A 23303-nucleotide genomic window follows, 5' to 3' on the forward strand; every position below is an offset into this window, starting at 1 on the left:
ACCACAGGGACAAGCCAGTCTGAGATCTCCAGGCTTCCCTGGATCACCCCACTGAGGAGGTCCCTAGGAAGAAAAAGTGCAACAGGAAACACTTGGACTCTCCAGAAGAGTCAGTCACAGAGGATATAGACTTCAATGAAGGTGAAGGGCTCCCATGATCACCTCCAGAAGACATCTCATTTGTTGACGTCCCTGAGATCCTAAAACAGAGAGGTGGTTGGACCCCCAGCAACCCTTCACCTGAGGAGTCAATATCCTGGAGGCTTATGGTTATGGCCCGTCTACCTCCTGGGTTACTCCCCCTGCTGATGACCTCATTGAATTGGTCTCTCGATGGGTATGGAAGGAACCTGACACAGTTGAACCCATACCGAGAAGACTGGACAAGATCCTGGTGCCACCTTTGGGGTAAGAGTTTTGGTCTTGGTTGTGACCATCAGAAAGGAAGCACTGTTCGTCCCCCTAACAAGGAGTCTAGGGCAAAGAAAAAGTTTGGGAAGCATGTCTGTGATTTAGCCTCCCTTGTCCTAAGATTGCTGAATTATTTGGCACATTTTACTAGGTTACAGAGGGATTTGATCAAGGAACTTTCAAATACCCTCTCAGTATCCCATTTCTGCAGAGGTCCAAGCATCAGTGACTTCTAAGTTGGCTACCCTGTAATCTATTTCAAATTCATCCAGAAGGCTTATTTGCATGTAGCCAAATGAACCTCAACGGTAGCAGGTTCAGGCATTTCCATCAGGAGACATGCCTGGATCTGCTTATGTGATTTTGTGGAGCCCTTCAAGTCTTTGTTTGTTAATACTCCCTTTGAAGTCACTTCCTTATTTGTCCCCACAATGAAAGACACTTTATCCAGGTGTGAGAAGGATGGAAAGACCCTGTCTGCAGTGGGCTTATGTTTTTTGACCTCTCAGAGATCATTTTCAAGAAATCAATGACGTGGTCAAAAGATGTGGTTCAGGAAATGCCAGGGTCCTTTCCAGGACACACATAGAGGAAGATTCCCCTAGGGCAGAGGGGGGAACCTCAATGGCCTCTGCTGCCCCTGCAGCAGAGGAGGCCCAGAAAAACAGGGGTCCAGAGAGTCTTGGACTGACCCTACAAGTGCTCCTAAAAGGAGGCCTGATCACCCACCTTTGGAGGCAACTGGGTGTCAATTATTCCTGCACCAGAGAGCATGGCTAGTCATGACAAAAGATACTTGGGTGCAGAGGATTATATCCAGAGGCTATATAATACCTCTTTCCCATCCACCTCCAATCTCAAGAAAAATCCCGGATATTCCACCCAGTCAGTGGGAAGATGCATCGATTCAAATACAAAAGCTGCTAGAAATAAGAGTCATACAAGAGGTCCCACAAGACCAGATAGAATCTGGAACTTACTCAAGGTTCTTTTTAGTGCCAAAGAAAACAGGAGACTAGAGACCAATTTTTGATCTCAACAACTTGAACAAGGCAGTTCGACATACCAAGTTTTGGTTGGTCATGGTTCAGTCCATTCTCCCTTTTCTGGGTAAGGATGACTGGACGTGCTTAATAGGCCTTCAAGATGCTTGGAAAACTGTTTTTCTAGTAGCCATTACCTCTGCTAGATGAGTTTCAGAGATTCAAGCTTTGTCTTCAAAACCTCCATACTTGATCTTTCACAAGGATAGAGTGATGCTACTTATGCTTCCTTCCTTCTCAAGGTGGTGTCAGAATCTAATATCAATCAATCCATTAATTTGCTAATATACTTCCCTAATTTTGCAAACAAGGGTGAATACATGATGTTATGTAGTCCAATCTCGCCTACATTCTTACTTGCGGGTTCGGAGCCGAATATTGGCTCCAACTTGGCCAACTTTTCTACTAGCTCGAAGTCTCTCATTGGCTGGGCCAAGCAGGTATCCCATGCTGCACCGCTCCATAACCCCAGATCTCATTTGCCGCTCATGTAGCTAGGACGTGGTCTCACTTGGCTGTGGCTAAGTACCTTTCTTTTTTCAATTTCTCTTGAGAAATTTGCTAGTTTCAACCACAAAAGCTATTTTAATAGCTATTTTTCTTGTTGCTTGTTGCAGTGTGTTACGTTGTGTAGTTGGTATCCCTAACTGTTCCGGTGGGCTAGGCCCATTTGAATTAGAGGACCTAGTCCTCCTTTTCTGTGTTTGTTCCTTTCCTTACTGGATCTAAGCTAGTTCTTAGCTTCCCCCTTGTTGTGGTTAGTGTGTTGTGCTTTTTAAGAGAACCATTTTACTTGGAAGTTCTTGGTTACCGTGGTGTAGAGTGATCAGTATTGTATAGTATCTCATCCTCAGTAGTTCCCGCCTTTGCCTTTTTTCCTCTAGCTAGGTTGTTTAGTTGTCCTAATTGTGCAAGATGTCTAAGGATCAGAAAGAACATAAACCTTCAGGTTTTAAAAAATGTTCAAAGTGTAGTTACAAAATGTCCATCATGGATGGACATTCCGTACGTGTTTATTGCCTAGGAGCAATTCATTTGCAAGAATCTTGTAGCTTCTGTCACTCCTTCAGTCCGAGGGTGCTCCAGGAGAGGAAAAATAAATTAATATTGAAGGGACTCATGAAACCTTTGTTTGAGGAGTCTTTAGACTCAGCTTCTGGTTCTCAACCCAAGTCTAAAGCTTTGAAGGTGAAGAAAAGATCTCCGGCTCCGTCTGTCTCTTCGGAACCGCCGGAGAAACTCTCTAAACGTGACTCTACCTCCTTGGCTCCTCTGTCCTCAGGGCCGCAGGAGGTATCTGTAGTACTGGAATCGACATAGGCTCCGATTTTACTGGAGCCCATTCGGAGCCGGTCGCCCAGTGTTAGGCATGGCTCTCCTGAGAGGAGATCCCACTCTCCATCCCTGTCCTCCAAATCCTCCAGGCTTTCTGATTTGGATGTTGATAGGGTGGTGCAGAGGCTCCTGCAGTTGCCGGTGTTGGCAAAATTATTCTCGGCTCCGACCCAGTTGGCTCCGGAGCCTGCCCCGATGCTTGTGTCAATGGTTCCTCCTCCAAGCACTTCCTTGTCTTTGGAGCCGGAGTGCTCCGCTCCGAGTGATGTTCTAGCGACGATGCCGATGCCCCTTAAGGGTTTATCGGTGCCGATGTCGGCTCCGGCCCTGTCAGCTCAGTCCACAGGCTTCGGCACTTGGATTTCCTCAGTCGGGCCCGAGGGGGATACTTCGGGACACCTGTCGGTTCCGAGTCTCCCTCTCGGCGCATCGGCTCGGGGCCTTGGAGGCCCATTGGTCCTCGGATTCGGGGGGACCAGCCTTCGAGGCCATGCAGAGCGCACTGGCCAGGTCGTCAGTTACATCACTCGGATCGGTCATTCCGTCCCCTTCCACCCTGACTAGAGCCTCTGATGTCACCCTATCCATAGATGGCGGAGCCCAAAGGTCTGGGGATACCCCCATGAGTGGTCCCCAACTTTCTGGGGACCCCACGGAGTGTGTGCCCCCCAGAAAGAAGACATGCAAGAGGAAGCCCATAGACTCCCAGGGCGAGTCTCTCACTTCTGATACCGACCTCGAGGAGTCAGAGGGGTCCCCCAAGTCGTCCTTTGATGACGTCTCTTTCTCCGACATCCTGGAGATATTGAGACAGAGGGGTGACTGGCCATCCAAAACCCCCTCCGAGGAAGAGTCAGTATTCCTCAACGCCTTTGGTGCTCAACCCTCCACCTCCTGGGTGTCTCCACCCTTCGACGAGCTCTTGGATTTAATCTGTCGAAGGGTGTGGGAGAATCCTGATTCAGTGGAACCTGTGCCCAGAAGGCCCAATAAGTTTCTTTCTGCTCCCCCAGGGAAAGAGTTCCTATCCAGAGGGGTTTCTGTAGATGCCATGGTGGTGGCGGCAGCCACAAAAAAGGAAGTAGCTGAGACTTCTTCCTCCGTCCATCCTCCTAACAAGGAGTCTGGGACTATGGACCGGTATGGGAAGCGTACCCTCTCATCAGCAATCTTCACCTTACGGTCACTGAACTACCGTTCTCATTTTACTCGGCTCCAGAGAGATCTCCTCAAAGAGTTGGGAGATACTCTAGCGGGTAACGTACCTGAGGCATTAGCGCACACGGTTAATGCCCAGGTGTCTACCCTCAATTCTATTGTCAACTCGTCAATGAGGCTCATATCTTATGCAGCTGAAGGGATGAGTAGGGCAGCCAGTTCGGGAGTAGCCTTCAGGAGGCAAGCCTGGCTGTGCCTGTGTCATTTTGCGGAGGCCTTCAAGTCTTTTTTCACTGATGCTCCTTTTGATGGGTCCTCGCTCTTTGGGACCAAGGTGAAAGACACCCTCACCAGATGCTAGCAAAAGGGAAAGGCCCTGTCTGCCTTAGGGGTCCGTTTTTCCCTCCCCGCTAGACCTTACCCCAAGGCTCAGAGGGGTGGGAAGATGTGGTTCAAGAAGTCACAGAAGTTTTTTCCTGCTGCACAAGGTGAGTCCCCCTCCAGAGGCAGAGAAGGGGGAGGTTATTCAGGAAGAATCCACCCTAGAGGCAGAGGAGGACCCCGCAACTTGGGAGACCTTTATTCCTTTCGCGGTTCTTCCTACCATCATTCCTGATGTGTTGCCTGACTGTGCTATTCCGGAGCCAGTCGGGGGCCACATATCGTTATACCCGGAAGCCTGGGAAAGCATTACCCAGGATCGATGGGTGTTACGAATAGTTTCCGGAGGTTATGCCATCCCCTTTTTGTCAGACCCCCCTCCAGTCAGGAGAATTCCGGATGTTCCACCCAGTCAAAGGGATCACACAGCCTTAGAGGTTTCAAAGCTGCTAAAGAAGGGAGTCATCCAACCTGTCCCCTCAGACCAAATCGGATTAGGGACTTACTCAAGACTCTTTTTGGTGCCGAAAAGGACAGGGGACCTGAGACCCATTCTATATCTCAGCCGATTGAACCACTACATTCTGAAGTCCAAGTTCCAAATGGTCACCCTTCAGTCCATTTTTCCATTGCTGGAAAAAGAAGTTTGAATGTGCTCCATCGACCTCAAGGATGCTTACTATCATATCAAGATGGACAAGGCATCCAGGAGTCACCTATGCTTCTGGCTGGGAGCCAGTCATTTTCAGTTTTGTGCCCTGCCCTTTGGTCTCACCACAGCTCCCAGGGTGTTCACCAAGTGTTTGGCAGTGGTGACAGCTCACCTGAGACGTCAAGGATTCCAAGTGTTTCCGTACCTGGACGACTGGCTCCTCACCGCCCCCACCAGGCATCTACTCATCCAAGCCATGGACGCTACCATTACCCTCTGTCAACATCTAGGAATAACATTGAACTGGGAAAAATCTGCCTTGCTGCCCTCACAGCATGTCATGTTTATAGGCGCAGAGCTAGACACCGTTCAAATGCGAGCCTTCTTGCCGCACAAAAGGATCAGAGTATTACGGAATCAGGTTCACGCATTATTGTCCCTCAGGAAAGTACAGGCAAGATGGGTACTTCAGCTTCTGGGCACCATGGCAGCTACCATTATGTTAGTGCCTCTAGCAAGATTACACATGAGACTTCTTCAATGGCTTCTCTTTGCCCAATGGTCTCTCCAAAAACTCCCCCTTTCCCACCAGATCCTACTCACGGACCGATGCAAACAGGATCTCGGTTGGTGGCTGTGCTACACCAATCTGGACGAGGGGAAACCGTTTTTTCCTCCGTCACCTGTCGCCATGGTGACCACAGACGCCTCCCAGATGGGGTGGGGGGGTCATTATCTTGGCAGGACGGTCCAAGGCATGTGGCAAGATTACAAAGTACATCTGCACATCAATGTCCTAGAGATGAGAGCGGTGTTACTGGCATTGCGAGCACTTCAGAGCTCTCTTCCTCTGGGGACGATTGCAATACACTCGGACAACATGTCCGTTGTGTGATATCTAAACAAACAAGGAGGAACCAGATCTTACCCCCTGTGCAGAGAGGCCATGCGAGTGTGGCAGTGGGCAGTGTCTTCCCAACGGTTCCTTGTGGCAACGCACATTCCGGGGAAGGCCAGTGTGATAGCAGACAGGCTGAGCAGAGCTATTCTGATGCCTTATGATTGGTCCCTGAACCCTCTGGTTGCGGAACAGATATTCGGCAGGTGGGGTCAGCCTTGCTGCGATCTTTTTGCCAGTCCCCTCAATGACAAATGCAGCAACTACTTCACCCTGATCCCCCCACAGGGGGAATCACCCAGGGATACTCTAGTCCATGATTGGCCCTCCAGTCTGCTCTTTGCTTTCCCTCCGTTTCCTCTGTTACCGAGTGATTCAGAAAGCCCTATCCTTGGGAGGCAAGATGATTCTAATTGCCCCACACTGGCCTCGCCAAGTCTGGTTCTCCTTTCTCCATCCATTCGTTGTGGACACTCCTTGGATTCTGGACCCAGTACCAGACCTACTGACACACATGTCGGGACAGTTCCATCCCTCCCTGCGGACCCACAGGTTGACAGCCTGGCTACTCCACTTCCGTCGTTAGTCAGACTTCATCGTTTTTCACCTGAGGTAGTACATATCTTATCATCTTCCCATAAGTCTTCGACTAAGAAGATTTATTCCAGCAAATGGAGGAGATTCCTATTTGGGCTCATACCCAGGGAATTGACCCTTACACAGCCCCAATTCCTGCTGTTTTGGAGTTCTTGTTCATTCTCTTTCAGCAGGGTTCTGTGCCCGCTACCATTAAAGTCCAGTTGACGGCTATTTCAAGCTTTCATACCTCCTATGAGCCTTCCCTTATGGCCCATAAACTCTGTAAGGCCTTTCTAAAGGGCACCTTATTACTCCGGCCACCTGTTTCAGAACCTATTATGCCCTGGGATCTGAACTTTGTGTTGCTTACTTCCCCACCTTTCAAGCCGGCTGCCTCCTGCGAGTTAAAGTTTTTGTCCTGGAAGACGGCTTTCCTAAAAGCCATCACTTCAGCCAGATGGGTGTCAGAGATTCAAGCTCTCTCCATTAAACCCCCGTATTTAAATTTTCATAAGGACAGAGTTTCTCTTGGACCTAATCTGTCCTTTCTTCCCAAAGTAACATTTACTATTAATCTCAATCAGTCTATTGAGCTGCTAGTGTTCTTCCCTCAATTCTCCAACAAGGCAGAGTTTAGATTTCATCAACTGGATGTGCACAGACAATTGCGATTCTATCTACACAGGACCAAACACCTACGAAAATCTGACCAATTGTTTGTTTCCTTTTCAGAAAATAGAGCGGGATCCCCTATTTCCAAGGTTACCATTTCCAGATGGATTGCGAATTGTATTTCCTTTATTTATTCTTCAGCAGGAAAAAAATTACCATTCCCCGTCAAGGCTCACTCTACTAGGGCTGTTTCCGCATCTATCGCATACCATGCCAGACTATCTTTGGATGATATTTGTGCTGCAGCCACGTGGTCTTCCCCGCACACCTTTATTACTCATTACAAACTGGACGTGGCTTCTAGGGGCCAGGCTTCCTTTGGTTCCACAGTCCTCAGGAGTATCTTCCTTTAAGCCTCCCAGGATAGAGGTGCTGGGGACACTGTCCCGCGAGTAAGAATGTAGGCGAGATTGGACTACATAGCATCAAGAAGTTATGTACTCACCATAACGTTTGATGTATGTAGTCCATCTCGCATCACATTCTTACTTACCCTCCCACCTGCCCCCTTCCTGGGGGATTTGGAGGATGGCGGGTCCTCGGTTGGCCGAATTCCAAAGTCTAGGTCCAGCGTCAGTTGTCGTCGCCTCTTCCCTGACGTCAGTGCGACAGGGGTATAAAAAACCAGCCAACGCCATTTTCTTCAGTCTTTCTTGCCGCGCGGTGCCCGAAGCAGAAGCAGTTCACAAGTGCCGGTCGGCCAGCTCCTGAGATTACGAATATTTCTTAACCGAAGACTTCTTGAAAGCTAAGTACCCCGTTGGGGAAACTTTTCTTGCCTCAGACCGATGTCAGACAAAGTTAATAATTGCATTTCATGTGGGAAGCAAATACCGCATAAGGATTTCCATTCCCTCTGTATACCTTGCTTAGGCCCAGACCACGACGTCTCGGCCTGTCGTTTTTGTGCTACATTCAACAGACGCACTATTAAGCATCGGGCGGAGTTCGCCCAACACTATTTTGGCAAAAAGTTTAATTACAACATGTCGTCGGATACTCCGTCTCCAATTTTGAGTAAATGACGTAAAGATAAGGACCGACATACGAGGTCTGTGATTTCTACTGACACCACGCTAAAGCCGACTACATGTGCTCTGGTACTCAGCGAGGTGCCTACGCAGCCCCTGACTACCGTTGACACTTCATTAGCAGTGTCTTCTGTACCCGAGGTCGCAGGCTCTTTGGCCCTCACCCCGACTACAGATACTGAAGTCAATCTTGGTGGGGAAACTCAGAATTCAGACAGGCATGCCACCTCTCAAGGTATCTTCAGGCCTTCTCCTTCTTTTTCCATTAAGGCTTACACTAAATCTAAAGCAGCCATGCATTCTAAAAGACAAGCTCCACAGGGCCCTTCTCAAGGCCCCATGCCTAAAAAGCAGATGCTCAAAATGGCTGAGGATTTGATTACTCTTATCAGGGGTTCTCAACCCCCCTTGGACAAAAGGCCCAGAGTGGAGGAAGACTACCCTTCCTCATACCAGGCCTCCATTACTTCAGAACATTCTGAGGACCAGGAACATTCTTACTCCCCTTTTGAAGATTCTGATGCAGAGGACTCCATTCCCTCTGTCTCCCCCCCTGAGGATTACTCTTTTGGGGAAACCTTGCATACCTTGAGGGAACACTTCCACTGGGAAGGCCAAGAGTACACAGACTCCAAGAAAAGGCTCAAGGATTTTCTTTTGCTCCCTCAGCACGGGCCTCTGGCTATACCTCCTGTCTTAGACATACTAGATGATGTGTATTCAGAGGCCAGCCTTAACCCAGATTCTTTACCTCCAGCTCCAGTCAAGCCTGACAGGTATTACCGGGTTCCTGATTCACACCAATTCCTATACAAAACCATGCGGCTGACCCAGAAACTATTTCACAGGGTCCCAAGGGAATTAAGGCCTCCACTGCCAAAAATCCATTACCTTCAGAGAGAGATTCCAGAGCTTTAGAAAGGTGGGGAAAAAGGTATACACCTCGGCCAGTTTAACCATGAGGGCTTTAAACTGTCAGTTTCATATGTTAAAGTATCAACAGTTTTTGTTATCTCAGTTGAAAAGCAAAATGTCACAACCTGAACAACCAGACTTGAAAGAGTTGCAGGATTTGCTGCATAGTGCAGAGCAAGTGGGTAAACTTACCTTGCAATGTGGTTTTGATGCTTTAGAGGCCTCTTGTAGAGCTGCTGTTACAGGATCAGTCATATGTAGACATGCTTGGCTCAAAGAGCAAACCTTACCAGATCATGTCAAAGCTAAATTACTAGATGCACCTCTTCAAAAAGATGTATTGTTTGGTGTTAAAGCTGAGGAGGTATTAAAGAAAATGGAGGAAAAGGCAAAATCAATGCAAACAGTGAAAGATTTCCTACAGGTACAACCGCCACGTTTCAGTAGAAATTGGCCTTCAAAAAATTGGTCCTTTCCAGCCACGGACAGACCTCAAAGAGGTAGATACAGGCACCCGAGAGGTAGAGGGCAATCTGAAGGATCATTTAGAGGCAGACAATGGCAAACACCTACACCAAGAGGGGGTGAGGATAGTTCACAGCCGTTCAGAAGGCAGACCCAATGACTTCCCCCTTTGCATGCCAAGCAAGGCTCAAATGGCAGCACCTTTAGGCAGAAAACTGGCATTATTTTCGAAAAATTGGCATATTGTCACAAAAGACAAATGGATCCTGGACATTATAGACAAAGGCTACAGATTTCACTTTCACATCCTTCCACAAATGAGAGGCATGCCAAACCTGCCACACAATCAAAGGGCAGAGGCACAAAAACAAATTTCAGATCTCATGGACATGAAAGCTATTCAAGAGGTACCTGCACAAGAACAGGGTCAAGGTTTTTATTCCAGACTATTCCTGGTACCAAGGAAGGGCAAAGATTGGAGACCTATTTTGGACCTATCCATCCTAAACACATACTTACTGGTACCAAAGTTCAAGATGCTCACATTACAGCAGCTTCTTCCCATGCTGGGCAAGGAGTCTTGGCTGGTAACATTGGACCTCAAGGAGGCATACCTGCATGTCCCAATCAGACAAGATTGCAGAAGATACCTCAGATTTCTTGCAGGTTCATCCCATTATCAATTATCTGCATTGCCCTTTGGCTTATCTACTGCGCCCAGAGTGTTCACGAAATGCCTGACATCAGTAATTGCCTTCTGCAGACTTCAAGGGATACAAATATACCCATATCTGGATGACTGCCTGATCCAAGCGGACAGCAAACACACTCTTCTGAAACACCTGGTGTTTGTAATAATGTTGTTGAAATCTCTGGGATACACAGTCAACAAAAAGAAGTCAAGACTAATACCCTCTCAAACAATAATTTTCCTGGGTGCCAGCTTGGATACAAACACCCAGATGGCTTACCTTACACCAGAGAAACAAGGGCAATTAACTCAATACTTCAGAAAACTGGCAACCTTCACCAGGCTGACTGCAAGGAAAATCCTGCAGGCTCTGGGATTCATGGCATCTTGCATCCTGCTAATCCCATGTGCAAAGCTGCATATGAGAAAACTTCAATGGTACCTAAAAAACTTATGGTCTCAACACAGCCACAGTTTGGAAGCAATCATACCACTGATTCCATCTTCAAAAGGAATTTCTGTGGTGGGCTCAAGCATGCCAAAGAAACACAGGTCTCCCATTCTGCAAGCCTCAAGCAAATCAAGTCATCACAACAGACGCCTCGGACTACGCCTGGGGGACGCACATGACAGATGTAATATTGCATTTGCTTTATTACATTCAGGGCAAATGGTCACAAAAAGAAAAGCACCTACACATCAATCAAAAGGAAATGCTAGCAGTAATAAATGCTATTATGGCTTTCAAATACCTACTGCATCCAGGACAACTATTAATAAGAACAGACAACACCACAGTGATGTGGTACATAAACAAACAGGGAGGAACTCATTCATATCCCCTGTGCAGACTAGCCATGTCCCTTTGGAACACGGCTCTGGAACTGCAAATCCAACTTCAAGCACAATTCCTGCCAGGGAAGGAAAACACACTGGCAGACAACCTAAGCAGAAATATGACAGATCCACACGAATGGAAGTTGCATCCTCAAGTTTTCACAATGATCATTCAAGCATGGGGAAGGCCAGACATAGATCTCTTTGCCACCCACAGAAATTACCAATTGGCAAAATTCTGCTCAAGGGCCTTTCATCCATAGGCCTGGAAAGTGGACGCACTCTCTTTCAGTTGGACAACAATGACAGTTTATGCCTTTCCACTTCTTCCACTACTGGCCACTGTTCTATTAAAAGCCAGAGCAGACAGACCAAAGATAATTCTCATTGCTCCAGACTGGCCAAGACAACACTGGTACCCACTCCTGAGGAGCCTGACGCATTCCCCACCATGGATCCTGCCTCTAATGCCTCTTCTACTGACTCAGCACAACTTCAAAACTCTTCACAGTCAGCTGAAAACACTCAATCTAGCTGCATGGAGGATTCCTTAAATTCACAGCAGACCCTACTCTCCAAGGAGGTGCAGGATGTCATTTTGGAGGCCAGAAGGCCTTCCACTAGAAAAGCCTACTCCGCAAAATGGAAACAGTTCTGTGTCTGGAATCAGAACAAGGGTCAGAATCCTGGAATACTGAATTTACCTCAAATACTACAGTACCTAGCCGAGCTGCTAGGCAGTGGACTTTCATTCTCCTTCATCAAAATCCATGCCTCAGCCATTTCTGCGGAGTACAACACTGATCCCCCTTTATTCTCTCACCCTCTCTTAAGGCAGTTCCTCAGAGGGGCTAAGAATATAAAACCCCCAAGGAAGCAACCAGTACCTGCTTGGGGCCTCAATTTCATTCTAGAAAAACTAACCCTGCCTCCTTTTGAGCCAGCTGCTTCAGGAGATCTGCAATATTTGTCATGGAAAACAGCCTTCCTTCTAGCTATCACCTCAGCACGCAGGGTTTCGGAACTACAAGCTCTCATGGCTGTGCAGCCTTTCATCATTTTCCATCAGGACAGAGTTTCCTTACGAACCAATCCTTCATTTATGCCAAAGGTAGTATCCAGGGTAGCCTTGAATCAGGCTATCCACTTACCTACCTTTTACCCTAATCCACAAAACAAAGGGGAGAGGTTACTACATTCCTTGGACATTCACAGACAGCTCTGTTATTATTTGGACAGAACAAAGCCTTTCAGAAAATCAGAGCAACTCTTTGTGTCCTATGCTACAGGTGCTCAAGGGAAGCCTATTTCCAAACAGACAATCTCAAAATGGATAGCCCACTGCATACGCTTTTGTTACTCTTTTCATGGTAAAACTGTACCTACAGGCATCAGATCTCACTCCACAAGGGCCACAGCTACCTCTGCAGCTTTCCTCTGGGGGGGTTCCTACCAAAGATATTTTGGAAGCAGCCACTTGGAGTTCTGTACATACTTTCTCCAAGCACTATCACCTACCATTATACTCCAAAACTAGAGCGGGCTTTGCCACTGCAGTCTTGCAGGGCATCCTGGCTCCACCTAGCTCCACTTAGTGCCTACCTTCCTTTATTAGCTTTGGGATTCTACCCATCTGTTATGACTGCAGCTATATGCATGATGAACATAGTAAAGTTTTGTACCTACCATAAATGTAGATGTTCGAGTGCTAATACAGCTGCAGTCCAGGTTTCCCTCCCTCCTTCCCCTCTTGGGACAGGCCTTATGGCTAACACCTCCTCATACAACCTCATTGGGGTATTCTTTTATGGTGTATTTGCTTGCAACTGCTGTTTTTTGATTATATTGCATTTGCTTTATTACATAAATTTATGTTTTGCCTTCCTTCTGGGGGCACCTGACATCTGGGGCAAGAAAAACTGAAGAAAATGGCGTCGGCTGGTTCTTTTATATCCCTGTCACACTGACGTCAGGGAAGAGGTGACGACAACCAATGCCAGACCTAGACTTTGGAATTCAGCCAACTGAGGACCCGCCTGACGGCAGGAGAACCCATCTGTTATGACTGCAGCTGTATTAGCACTTGAACATCTACATTTATGGTAGGTACAAAACTGTACTTTAGGTTTGGTGCTAGAGTACCCTTCAATGGTAGCTTGTTTTTCTTATCCTCCTTGATAGTGTTCTACCTTATTGGGTTGTTGTCATGCATGAGGTGTGATTGTGGGGTTCGCAGCAAACTAGATCTGGGTTTATGGAGCGGTGCAGCATGGGATACCTGCTTGGCCCAGCCAATGAGAGACTTCGAGCTAGTAGAAAAGTTGGCCGAGTTGGAGCCGATATTCGGCTCCGAACCCGCGAGCAAGAATGTGAGGCGAGATGGACTACATACATCGAACATTATGATGAGTACATGACTTCTTGTTACATTTATTGGATGCTCACAGACAGTTACATTTTTACCTGCATAGAACAAAAGACATCGGAGAAATTGACCAATTATTTGTTTCCCTTGCAGAACTGAAAACAAAAGTAACTTTAGCCAGATGGCTAATGGATTGTATTTCATTTTTCTATAGCAAATTGTGTATTATCTTACTACAACCGGTACGAGGTCATTCAACTAGGTTCATGGCAACTTCTTCAGTTTTTCTATCCAGAGTGTCCATGGACAACATATGTGCAGCAGCAACTTGGGCTACTCCCCATACTTTTATTACACCTTACAAATTGGATCTGGTCTCCAGGGGTAGAGCATCATATCCTTCCTTAGAGTCCACCCAGGAATATAGGTAGCTGGGGACTTTGTCCCATCAGTTGAGGATAGAATGAAAATTGACATCAGATAAAGAAGTTACGTATTTACCATAATGTTCCATCTGTGTTGTCCATGTTCATTCTTCCTCAACTTCCCACCCACCAGCCCCCATCCTTTCTGTTCACAAACTTCTGGATGAATGAGCTGTTAGAGGGACATCATTGTCCTTTATATTGAGCTCCAGATAGAGTTTTTTCCTTTAACAGCATATGCAGTTTTACGTCTCCTGCATTTATGAATGTTAAACATTCCTTTTGTGGTAAAAAATCAGCAAACAAAATCTGAAGTAGCTTAGAGTTGGTATATTATGGGTAAAGGAGGCGCTCGAGAGCTTTTCGGTTACCCTAAACTTTTGTAACAGCTGAGTACCCATCAGTTGAGGAAGAATGAAAATGGACAACACAGATGGAACTTTATGGTAAGTACATAACTTCTTTTTTTTTTTTTTTTTTTGCGTCTTTTGCTAACAGTGTTCAAATATTTATATTTCATATCTAGCTTAGGGTAATGTTTGTGTTCATTGCTCAGAAATTATGGGTTTCATAGCAAAACTAAAGTGACCATAGTCTTAAATGTAAGGTAACTCAGCTTGTTTAAAGGTACCATTTTGATCCTCTTTGTCTTGTCTTAGAGTCAGTATGTGTTAATTTCAGATATCAGTGTTCTGCTGATGGCAAAGGTATCTGATAAGCAAAGAGTAGAATTAAAATTCTTCAGACACTGAGTAAATGTGTATTAATTAGCATGAATATCTACCGTGGTGGTGCAGCGGTAGCATTGTCGCCTCACAGCAAGAGGTTCTCCCGTTCGATTCTCGGCTGGAGCGCATTGTGTGTGGAGTCTGCATGTCCTCCCCGTGGTCAAGTGGCTTTCGAAAGACATGCATGAATGGGCGTGCCTTCGTTGAAGGTTGGGCGTCGAGCTGGCACCTCGGCACCATAAAAATCTACTGCCAATCATTAGCGGACCGGAGTTCCACTGTGGCGACCCCTAACCGGGAAAAGCCGAAAGAAGAACAACATCTGCATAATAGAATAAACAGGAATAATGAAGATCTGGGGTAAAGAAAAGTGATTCAGTCTTATAATTTTTGTTAAGATGCAACCATTTTTTCATGCAGTAATTGGAAGAGGAATAAGATGTGGCAAATATTAAATTCATGGATATGAATATACAAGCTTATGTTGTATTCTAAATGGAATCCCTGGAAATATAGGCAAGACATAAAGATGTGTAGCTTCATATTACCAAAGGAAAAAAATGTGGTATCAAAATGAAGGGCTGTGATATTTCTTGAAATGAGCTGTTTAACAGAAAAATTGGAAGAATGTAAGATAGACTGTACATGGTGATTGTACATATGTTTTTATATTGGGATGTTCTGAGATCAATAATGAAGATATATAAGAAAGATAGTAAGCCTTCCTTGTCTTTGATTGTATCTTCAAGGGGAGGAGCTGTTTTTTAGGGAATTACCTTTACCATTGCACTCCTCTCTGTCATTGTTTAATTTTGTTGTTATATCTCATCTGTCTTGATATTTTATTTTCTACAAAGCATATCCTTGATGGGTAAGGCAGTACCTAATGTAGTTTGATTATCATATTTTAACTTGAGTTCTTGATTTTTTTTTTCATTAAACCTGTCTTGGATGGTTAAGCTGGTACCTTTACTATTCATCTTCTCTCTTCTTGGGGAATTTGCTTGTCATGTCTTAGCTATTTTGAGGCTCTTATTTTTGTTTCAGTGAAGCTTGGCTTGGATGGATGAAGTTAGAAATGGACATTGTTTCTCAGATGGCTGTTAAACAGAAATACACTATTCTTGATTTTTTCCCCTATTGATACTATTTTACTTTGTTTCTGCTGTTTTGCAGGTGTTTTTGTCTTGCCTAGATTATTTTGGTGTCTCGTCTGTACCCTAGTGTGATTGACACCAGACATTAGTACTCAAGTGGTATAAAATGGGAAGGGGCACTTTTTTATGAAGGATATAATGTCTTTGTGAACTGGTGGGGGAACATTTCCTAGATACATTTGATTGTTAGGAAGTAGTTTGTATTGGATCTTGAAATGCCTTTAGAAATGCAGTTGATTGATATCCACGGCAAAGACCCTTCTATCAATGATTTTACTTTGGTTGATAAATATAGTGATGTCCTTCTATTCTCATGTTGCAGTATTCATAACCTTAGAGAGTTGCTGCCTGCAGCACCGGACATCCGGCCAGTATACCAAAGTCTTTCAATGAGGGGTATGTGCAACGTAGAACACAGGGGCCATAAACTGACGTTGGCTATAACTGTGACGTCTGCATGTACCCAACTCAGAATTTTTTCTGCCACAGTGAGAATCAGACGTCTGTCCACCAGTTCAGAATTACAGCTTTCACTCAACATCGTCCTTCTGATTTCATGATCATTTTCTGTCTGTGTACTCAGAGATAAGTACCTTTGTGGGAATTTCTTTGCTTATTTGCTTTTTGTCAGACATACATGTCGTCTACTAAGGGAAAGTGTGCTTGTGGTAGGCAAATCCCTTATAAGGACACACACGAGCAGTGTTTATTTTGTCTGGGGGAGGTTCACGATTGCAAGGCCTGTCAGATCTGTCAATCCTATGTTCCGAAAACCCTAAGAAGCCATCTAGCAGCTTTAAAACTTTATTTAGAAAACCAGCGCCTCTGATATTTGGCGTCCAGAATGGAAAGTGGAGTGGGCCCTTCCGACCAGCTGCCTAGGAAGAAGGCCAAGAAAGTTAGGCCTGACACCTTGACAGTGCCTCAGTCATCCGGTGTTATCTTCGAGGTAGATATCAGCCCAAGATCGCTCTGGACACCAGGTACTGTGCAGCAACCAGGAACCGAATTACAAGCCGGCTCTGCAAAGAGTATGTCTGCTGAGGTTATTTAACCATAACACCCAGATGGTGAGGAGGAACCACGGCTCATTGTTTCGCAGGGCCCTGCTTCTATTACAGTCTTGGCAACCACTGTAATGTCGGCTCCTAGGCCCACTTCTGCTCTCTCTTCCCCTTTAAAAAGGAAACAGAAGCAGAAGCACACTTCTAAAGACCCTAGTCCCCTGGGAGACCTTTTCCCAAATTCTGTTCAAGGCTTTTTAAGATCCTACAGGGAGGCTTATCTGATACCCCTCAAGAAGTCTCTGAGGAGGAGTCTTCCTCTTCAGATGATTCCTTAATTTATTGCTCTCAGTTGGATTCACCTAAAGACTTTGTTACCCCAGAAGAAGAAGAATCTCTCACTCCTGATTCCCCTGGAGGAGATTTTTCCTTTGGGGATACCATTCCCGGATACCATTCCCTACTCAGACAAAATTTCATATGGGAACTATCAGATGTCTCTGAGACAAAAAAGAGATACTTTGAGCTCTTGCAGATGGAGCAGCCCTCACCATCTGCAGTTCCCCCCTTTCTTCCTGCATTTTAGGATGCTTTCTCTACTGCCTTACAAAGCCCAGAGTTACAACCTCCTGCATCTAAGAGGCCAGACAGATTTTATAAAGTGTCCGCTCAGGAACAGCACCTTTTCAGAAATCCTTCAGGAGATCCTGCGGTGATTGCATTGTCACCAGATAAGTCCTCTAGGTAACTTCTTTCTTCTTCTCTTTTCCCTACAGATAAAGACAGTAAATTTATGGACAGGTTAGGGAAGAACATTTATACGTCTTCCACTTTGGCCATTAGGGCTATTACTTATCAGACAAATATGCAAAAGTTTGCCTCAGATTCTCTAACCAAGGCCTGTAATCTTCTGCCAGAGGTTCCAGAATCTCCTGTTAAGACTCAAATAAGTGCCTTTCTGTCCACAGACTCTCAAGTGACCAGACACTCCTTCAAGTGCAGCTATGCTTCTGTAGAAGCTTCTGCTAAGTCAGCTGCTTCTGGTTCTGTGTTAATGAGATTTACATGGCTGAGACTCCAGCTCTTACCTTTGGATGTTCAAGCTAAGTTGCTAGATGCACCTTTGGACAACAAAGGCCTGTTTGGAGCTGCCTGTGCAGAACTACTTAAGTCTCTACAGGAAAAAGGTAAAGACTTACAAAATTTAAAACATCTACTAGTCTCACCTGTTCCTAGATTTCATAGAAATTTCCCTCAAAAACCTAGCTTTGTCAAGAGACAGTCCCCCCTCTGCTACTCACTCCAGGGGATGCAGACGTACGAGAAAACAATCTGCTCCGAGGTCTTCAACCTCCTCCATCTTCCTTTCGGAGGCAGACAGACACAGGCAGAGCTCCTCCACTGTGATTCTCCTCCCTTAACCAGCTCCACCCCCCCTGTCCCTACATCTCACCCTATCCCTACCCTCCTGGCAGAAAATCATCTCAGACAAATGAGTGCTTTCCATCATTGACAGGGGATACTTTATGACCTGGTGGGCTACCCCTCCCTTACAGGGGATACCACAACCCCCTCAAAATCAGCTCCCTTTCCTCCCACCTATCCTCAGCCAACTTCTGTCTCAGGGTACTGTATAACCAGTCCCAGAGGATCAGTTAGCCAAGGGATTCTATTCAAGGATCTTTCTGGAGACCCATCCTCGACTTATCCCACCTCAATCTCTTTCTCAAAGTGCCTACCTTTAAAATGCTAACTTTACAGCACCTCCTTCCCCTCATACCACAGCAAGCCTTCATGGTCTTCCTGGATCTGAAGGCTGCTTACCTACATATCTCCATCTTTCCATCTTACAGAAGATATTTACATTTCTCTGTGGGTTCTTCTAATTTTCAGTTTTTTGCCTTACCCTTTGGTCTCTCCACAGCACTAAGAGTCTTCACAAAGAGCCTAGCCCCAGCCATTGCACACTGCAGACTGCAGGGCATATACATTTACCCCTGCTTGGATGACCTTCTTATTTTGCACCAGGATCCACTCATCCTCCCCAACACTTGGACATTGTGTGCAGAATCCTACAGAGTCTAGGCTTCATACTAAATGGCCTAAAGTCTCAAATGACTCCATCCCAAGACCTTGTCTTCCTGGGGTGCAGGATCAGGACAGACTTGATGTCAGTCTTTGCCCCTCCACAGAAAATAGAGTTTCTTTCTCAGTTCATCCATTCCCTGCTACCTCTAGCATATATCATAGCAAGGGAATTTCTCAGGATACTAGGATACATGGCTTCCTTGATTCCCATGATCCCTCTTGCCAAAATTCACATGAGGAAGTTTCAGTGGGTCTTGAGAAACTCTTGGAGTCATCACTTTCATCCCTGGATACAGAACTACCCCTTCTTCCATGCTTAAAGAAGGAACTCTCATGGTGGATTGCCACCATTTCCCTGAATCAAGAGGTTCCACTGCAGGTCCCCCCCACACAAACAGCATCTGTACACAGACACACCCGATTTAGGTTGGGGAGCCATCCTTCACCATGCCAACAACCAGCACAAAGTTCAGGGGGAGTGGTCTATTCAGGAAAGGAAGACCACATCAACCTGAGAGAGCTAAAGGCCCTATCCTTGGGCAAGCAGACCTTTCAACAGATCCTTCTGCCAAGCACCCTACAGGTCATCAGACAACATGACTGATGTGGTACATAAACAAGCAAGGAGGAACAAAGTTTTACCCCCTCTGCAGTCTGGAAATAAAGATTTGGCCCTGGCAGCAGATCTTCAAATTCACTTGCAGGCAGTCTACATCCCATAAGAAGAAAACAGGATAGCAGGTGCCCTGATTAGAACCTTATCAACCTCCCACGAATGGATGTTCCACAGGGAGGTATTTCTGGATCTAAATCATAGGTGGGGTATTCCTCAAGCAGATCTGTTTGCCTCCTCCCCGAGCAAACAAATGCCTCTGTTCTGCTCAAGGTTCCCTCATGCACAGGCTTGGAAAGTGGACGCCTTCTCCTTTTCATGGGAGGGAATGTTCCTTCATGCCTTCCCTCCATTTCCTCTGATTCACAAAGTCCTCATGAAAATATAGAAAGACAAACAAAAAATCCTGCTGGTGACTCCCTTCTGGCCAAGACAGCATTGGTTTCCCCTTCTCAACCTTTTAGCCCAAGGCAATCACCACAGGTTACCTTACCACTTTGACCTACTCACACAATACAGAGGATCCTTGATTCACCCCCACCTACTCAATCTCTAACTGACAATGTGGGTGATAGAGTTCTGATCCCCTTTAGGCACCTATACTCAAGAGGATGTACCTGCTGTCCTACAGGAGGCCAGGAAACCAAGTACCAGGAGAAATTACTTATCAAAGTGGAAATGATTCTCCCAGTGGTGCCTCAGGAACCAACAGGACCCTTTTCTAGTTACTGTTCCACTGGTCCTTTCCTACCTGTATGAGTTACTACATTCGCGGTTGACCTACTCTTCAGTAAAAGTACACTTATCTGCCATTTCTGCTTGCCTTCCGTTGACTCCATCCTTGGCTTCCAGACTGGAAGTCAAGTTGTTTCTGAAAGGGGTCCTTCATGTAAGACCTCCCTGTAAGCCTATTCCCCCTCCTTGGGACCTCAACTTTGTGCTGGAAAAGCTTATATTTGCACCTTTTGAGCCAGCCCACTCCTCTTCCCTTAAATTCTGCACAAGGAAAACAGTTTTATTAGTGGCCCTTACTTCTGCCAGGATGATCTCTGAGATCCAAGCTCTTATGACTTCTCCTCCCTACTTTATTTTTCATAAAGATAGGGTTTGTCTCAGAACTAACCCTTCTTTCATGCCTAAAGTATTCAACGAAATTTCCTTAAACCAGACCATTAATCTACCTGTGTTTTATCCACAACCACAGAACTCCTCGGAAAGGGCCTTGCATTTCCTGCATGTTTCCAGGCAACTGAGGTTCTACCTAGATAAGACAAAAATCTGTCAGGCAGTCTAACCAACTTTTATTCTCATTCCATCCTAGAGCTCTTGGCAAAGCAGTGTCTAAAAACACCATTGCCTCTTGGATTTCTAAGGCAATAGCCTTTTGCTACTTCTTTCATGGAAAGCAACTGATGTCACCTGTCAAGGCCCATTCCACTAGAACAGCTTCCTCTTCAGCCTTTTTCAAGGGGATTGATTACTCCTCTCTCCTAGTGGCTGCAACGTGGTCCTCTGTACACACCTTTACCAAACATTACAAATTGGACCTGATCTCCAGGGCTAGAGCAGGGTTAGCTAGGTCTGTCCTGCAGGGCCTCAGTGACTCTGCTCCCCTTCCTACCTCCCATGCATCTTCCTAGAGAGCTGTGGTACTCTCCCTAAGGTTCTGAATACTGCAACATGAGAATAGAAGGACATAGAATAGTTGTGTAAGAACTTACCATAACCATAGATATCCTTCTCTTCCACATTGCAGTATTCATTCCCACCCACCACCACCCTCTTTTCCTTTCTTGATTGGCCAGTATCATAGCACTACTGGGGTGTGCCTGGGATACTGAAGCTTGGGCTCTTTCCCACTGCTCCTGGGGGTCCCTTTCTTTCTTTGCGGCAGCCAGTTTCTGAGTTGCGTACGTGCAGACATCACAGTTACAGCAGACATCAGTTTATGGCCCTTGCATTCTATGTTGCACGTATCCCTGATTGAAAGACTTTGATATACTGGCCAGATGTCCGGTGCTGCAGGCAGCAACTCCCTATGGTTATGAATATTGCAACATGGAAGAGAAGGACATCTATGGTTATAGTAAGTTCTTACACAACTATTCTTTACATTTGTAGTACATCAGAAAATGCATTTACAGTTACAGAAGTGTTACAACAACTTAATCTGGATATGCATTTAATATTGTACACAAGTAATATATAACAGACTGGTAACTGTAGAAGAGAAGCAGTGCAGAGGTGAAAGGTATGTCATGATTTTAGTATGTGCATTATATGTGGTATAAATGTTTTAACTTCATTATTTAATGATTCACAGGTTTAAGGTGCTAGCAAATCAACATAAAGCAATGTATCCAACCTTGGAAATAAATGTAGAAGAAGAACTGGAAAAGCTGAAGGTAGAGTTCAATATGCTACTTACTTGTCAGGACTGTAATGCAGTACATTAGATGCATAAGACCTAGTTGATTCCCAACCACAGAAATACAGTCTATATTCATGAAATTACATGACATTCCACAAAAACATTGATTTATACCATAAAAATCATTAATTTATTACTAAAGATTTTTAGTAATCTTTTCTGATAATCATCAGTTGTAAGTGTGTGCATGCTGAGAGACACAGATAAAATAAAGACTGTAAACATAGCTCATAAAATAGTTTCACAGGACAGAAGGAACAGAAGAAATGTGTCTGCAGCAGGAGACAACTTAGCTTTAGGGGTGTTGGAAGCTAAAGATCATTTTTCTAAATGGGCCAACAACCAAATGTAATTTATGAGTCAAGTATCAGCCATGCCAGTGTTTGCTGCCTACAGCACTGATGTATATTGTTTTGAAGTGGTCGCGCAACATTAAAATTTGCTTCAAGATAACTCTTTAAATTTGTCCTGGCCAATGGACTCCTCTTTTTTTCTGCTGTTCTACATTTATATTCATAACCCATTTAGCAACTGCAGATATCCTGTTTTGTATTGGTTAAAATGCATGCTGATCACCACAGTCTTCAGTTCTTTCATAATTCTACTGCCTGAATCACCTTCTTATGGTTATTGCAGTAAAGTCTCCTGAGCTTATAGCGTGCTATCAGTTGCAGGAGCCAGGCTATTAGTGTTTTTACTTGTCTGGCACTGGATCTTTGTAGCATCCTTAGCAGTTCTTTGTTGCAGGAATTTAAATGTTGGCCACCATTGCTGCTAGTCAGAGATGTACTTTGTTACTATGAGCAGACAGACTTGAGAAAAGAACATTGCTCAAAGGAATGTTTGAAGGATCATTAGTTCAAAGGCATCCAACCTGTGGCAGATAGTCAGAAGAAAATGGATCCGGAGTTCAAGCCTGAAGCCTTCAGACTGCTTTTTTGTCTGGAAAGTCTGACTGTTCTGTTGGTGATTTATTTTATCTTCTCAACTATTTTTTCCAACAAAATACTGATCCCTGAGAGACTTGCTTGTTGGTACAGAGGCACAGAGTTTGTGTACCACCAGCAGCCAGAGTTTGACTGCTGGTCTCTGTGCCAAATTGTAGGTCAGAGAAGGATGGATTGAGTAGATGAAGGCTCAACTGTCCTCCAGGGAAGGTTTTTTCTTTGCCACAGGAACATCCTCTAATGGAGACTAAATACCCTGATTGAGAAAATTCTGTAATTAAAATGCACTATACTGCCATTAGCAATGGTTATGTGAGTGGGTATTTGTGCAGGTGCTTTGTTAACACAGAAGGCATGGAGCAGCTAGGATAAAACATCAGAATAGAAAATCCCTTCCCACTTATTGATATCATAGCCTTTCAGATTCCTGGTTGCTTCCCTTCACCATCAGCATGTGGAATGGTTTCTTCTTGCTGC

At 45.3% G+C, this 23303-nt stretch overlaps 1 protein-coding gene across 1 annotated transcript in view; it reads left to right on the plus strand.

The window, feature by feature from the left end:
• The window catches only part of ADSS2 (adenylosuccinate synthase 2), a 1823915-nt gene that overhangs the window by 1340868 nt on the left and 459744 nt on the right, over positions 1 to 23303 (plus strand). Inside the window, exon 7 of the mRNA XM_044058193.1 lies at positions 21772 to 21853. Within this exon, the coding sequence (XP_043914128.1) occupies positions 21772 to 21853 (82 nt within the window). The remainder of the gene's footprint in view (positions 1 to 21771; positions 21854 to 23303) is intronic.

This window comes from Protopterus annectens, chromosome 1.part2 (assembly GCF_019279795.1).
Source record: "Protopterus annectens isolate FY-2018-M chromosome 1.part2, PAN1.0, whole genome shotgun sequence".
Lineage (NCBI taxonomy): Eukaryota > Metazoa > Chordata > Ceratodontiformes > Protopteridae > Protopterus > Protopterus annectens.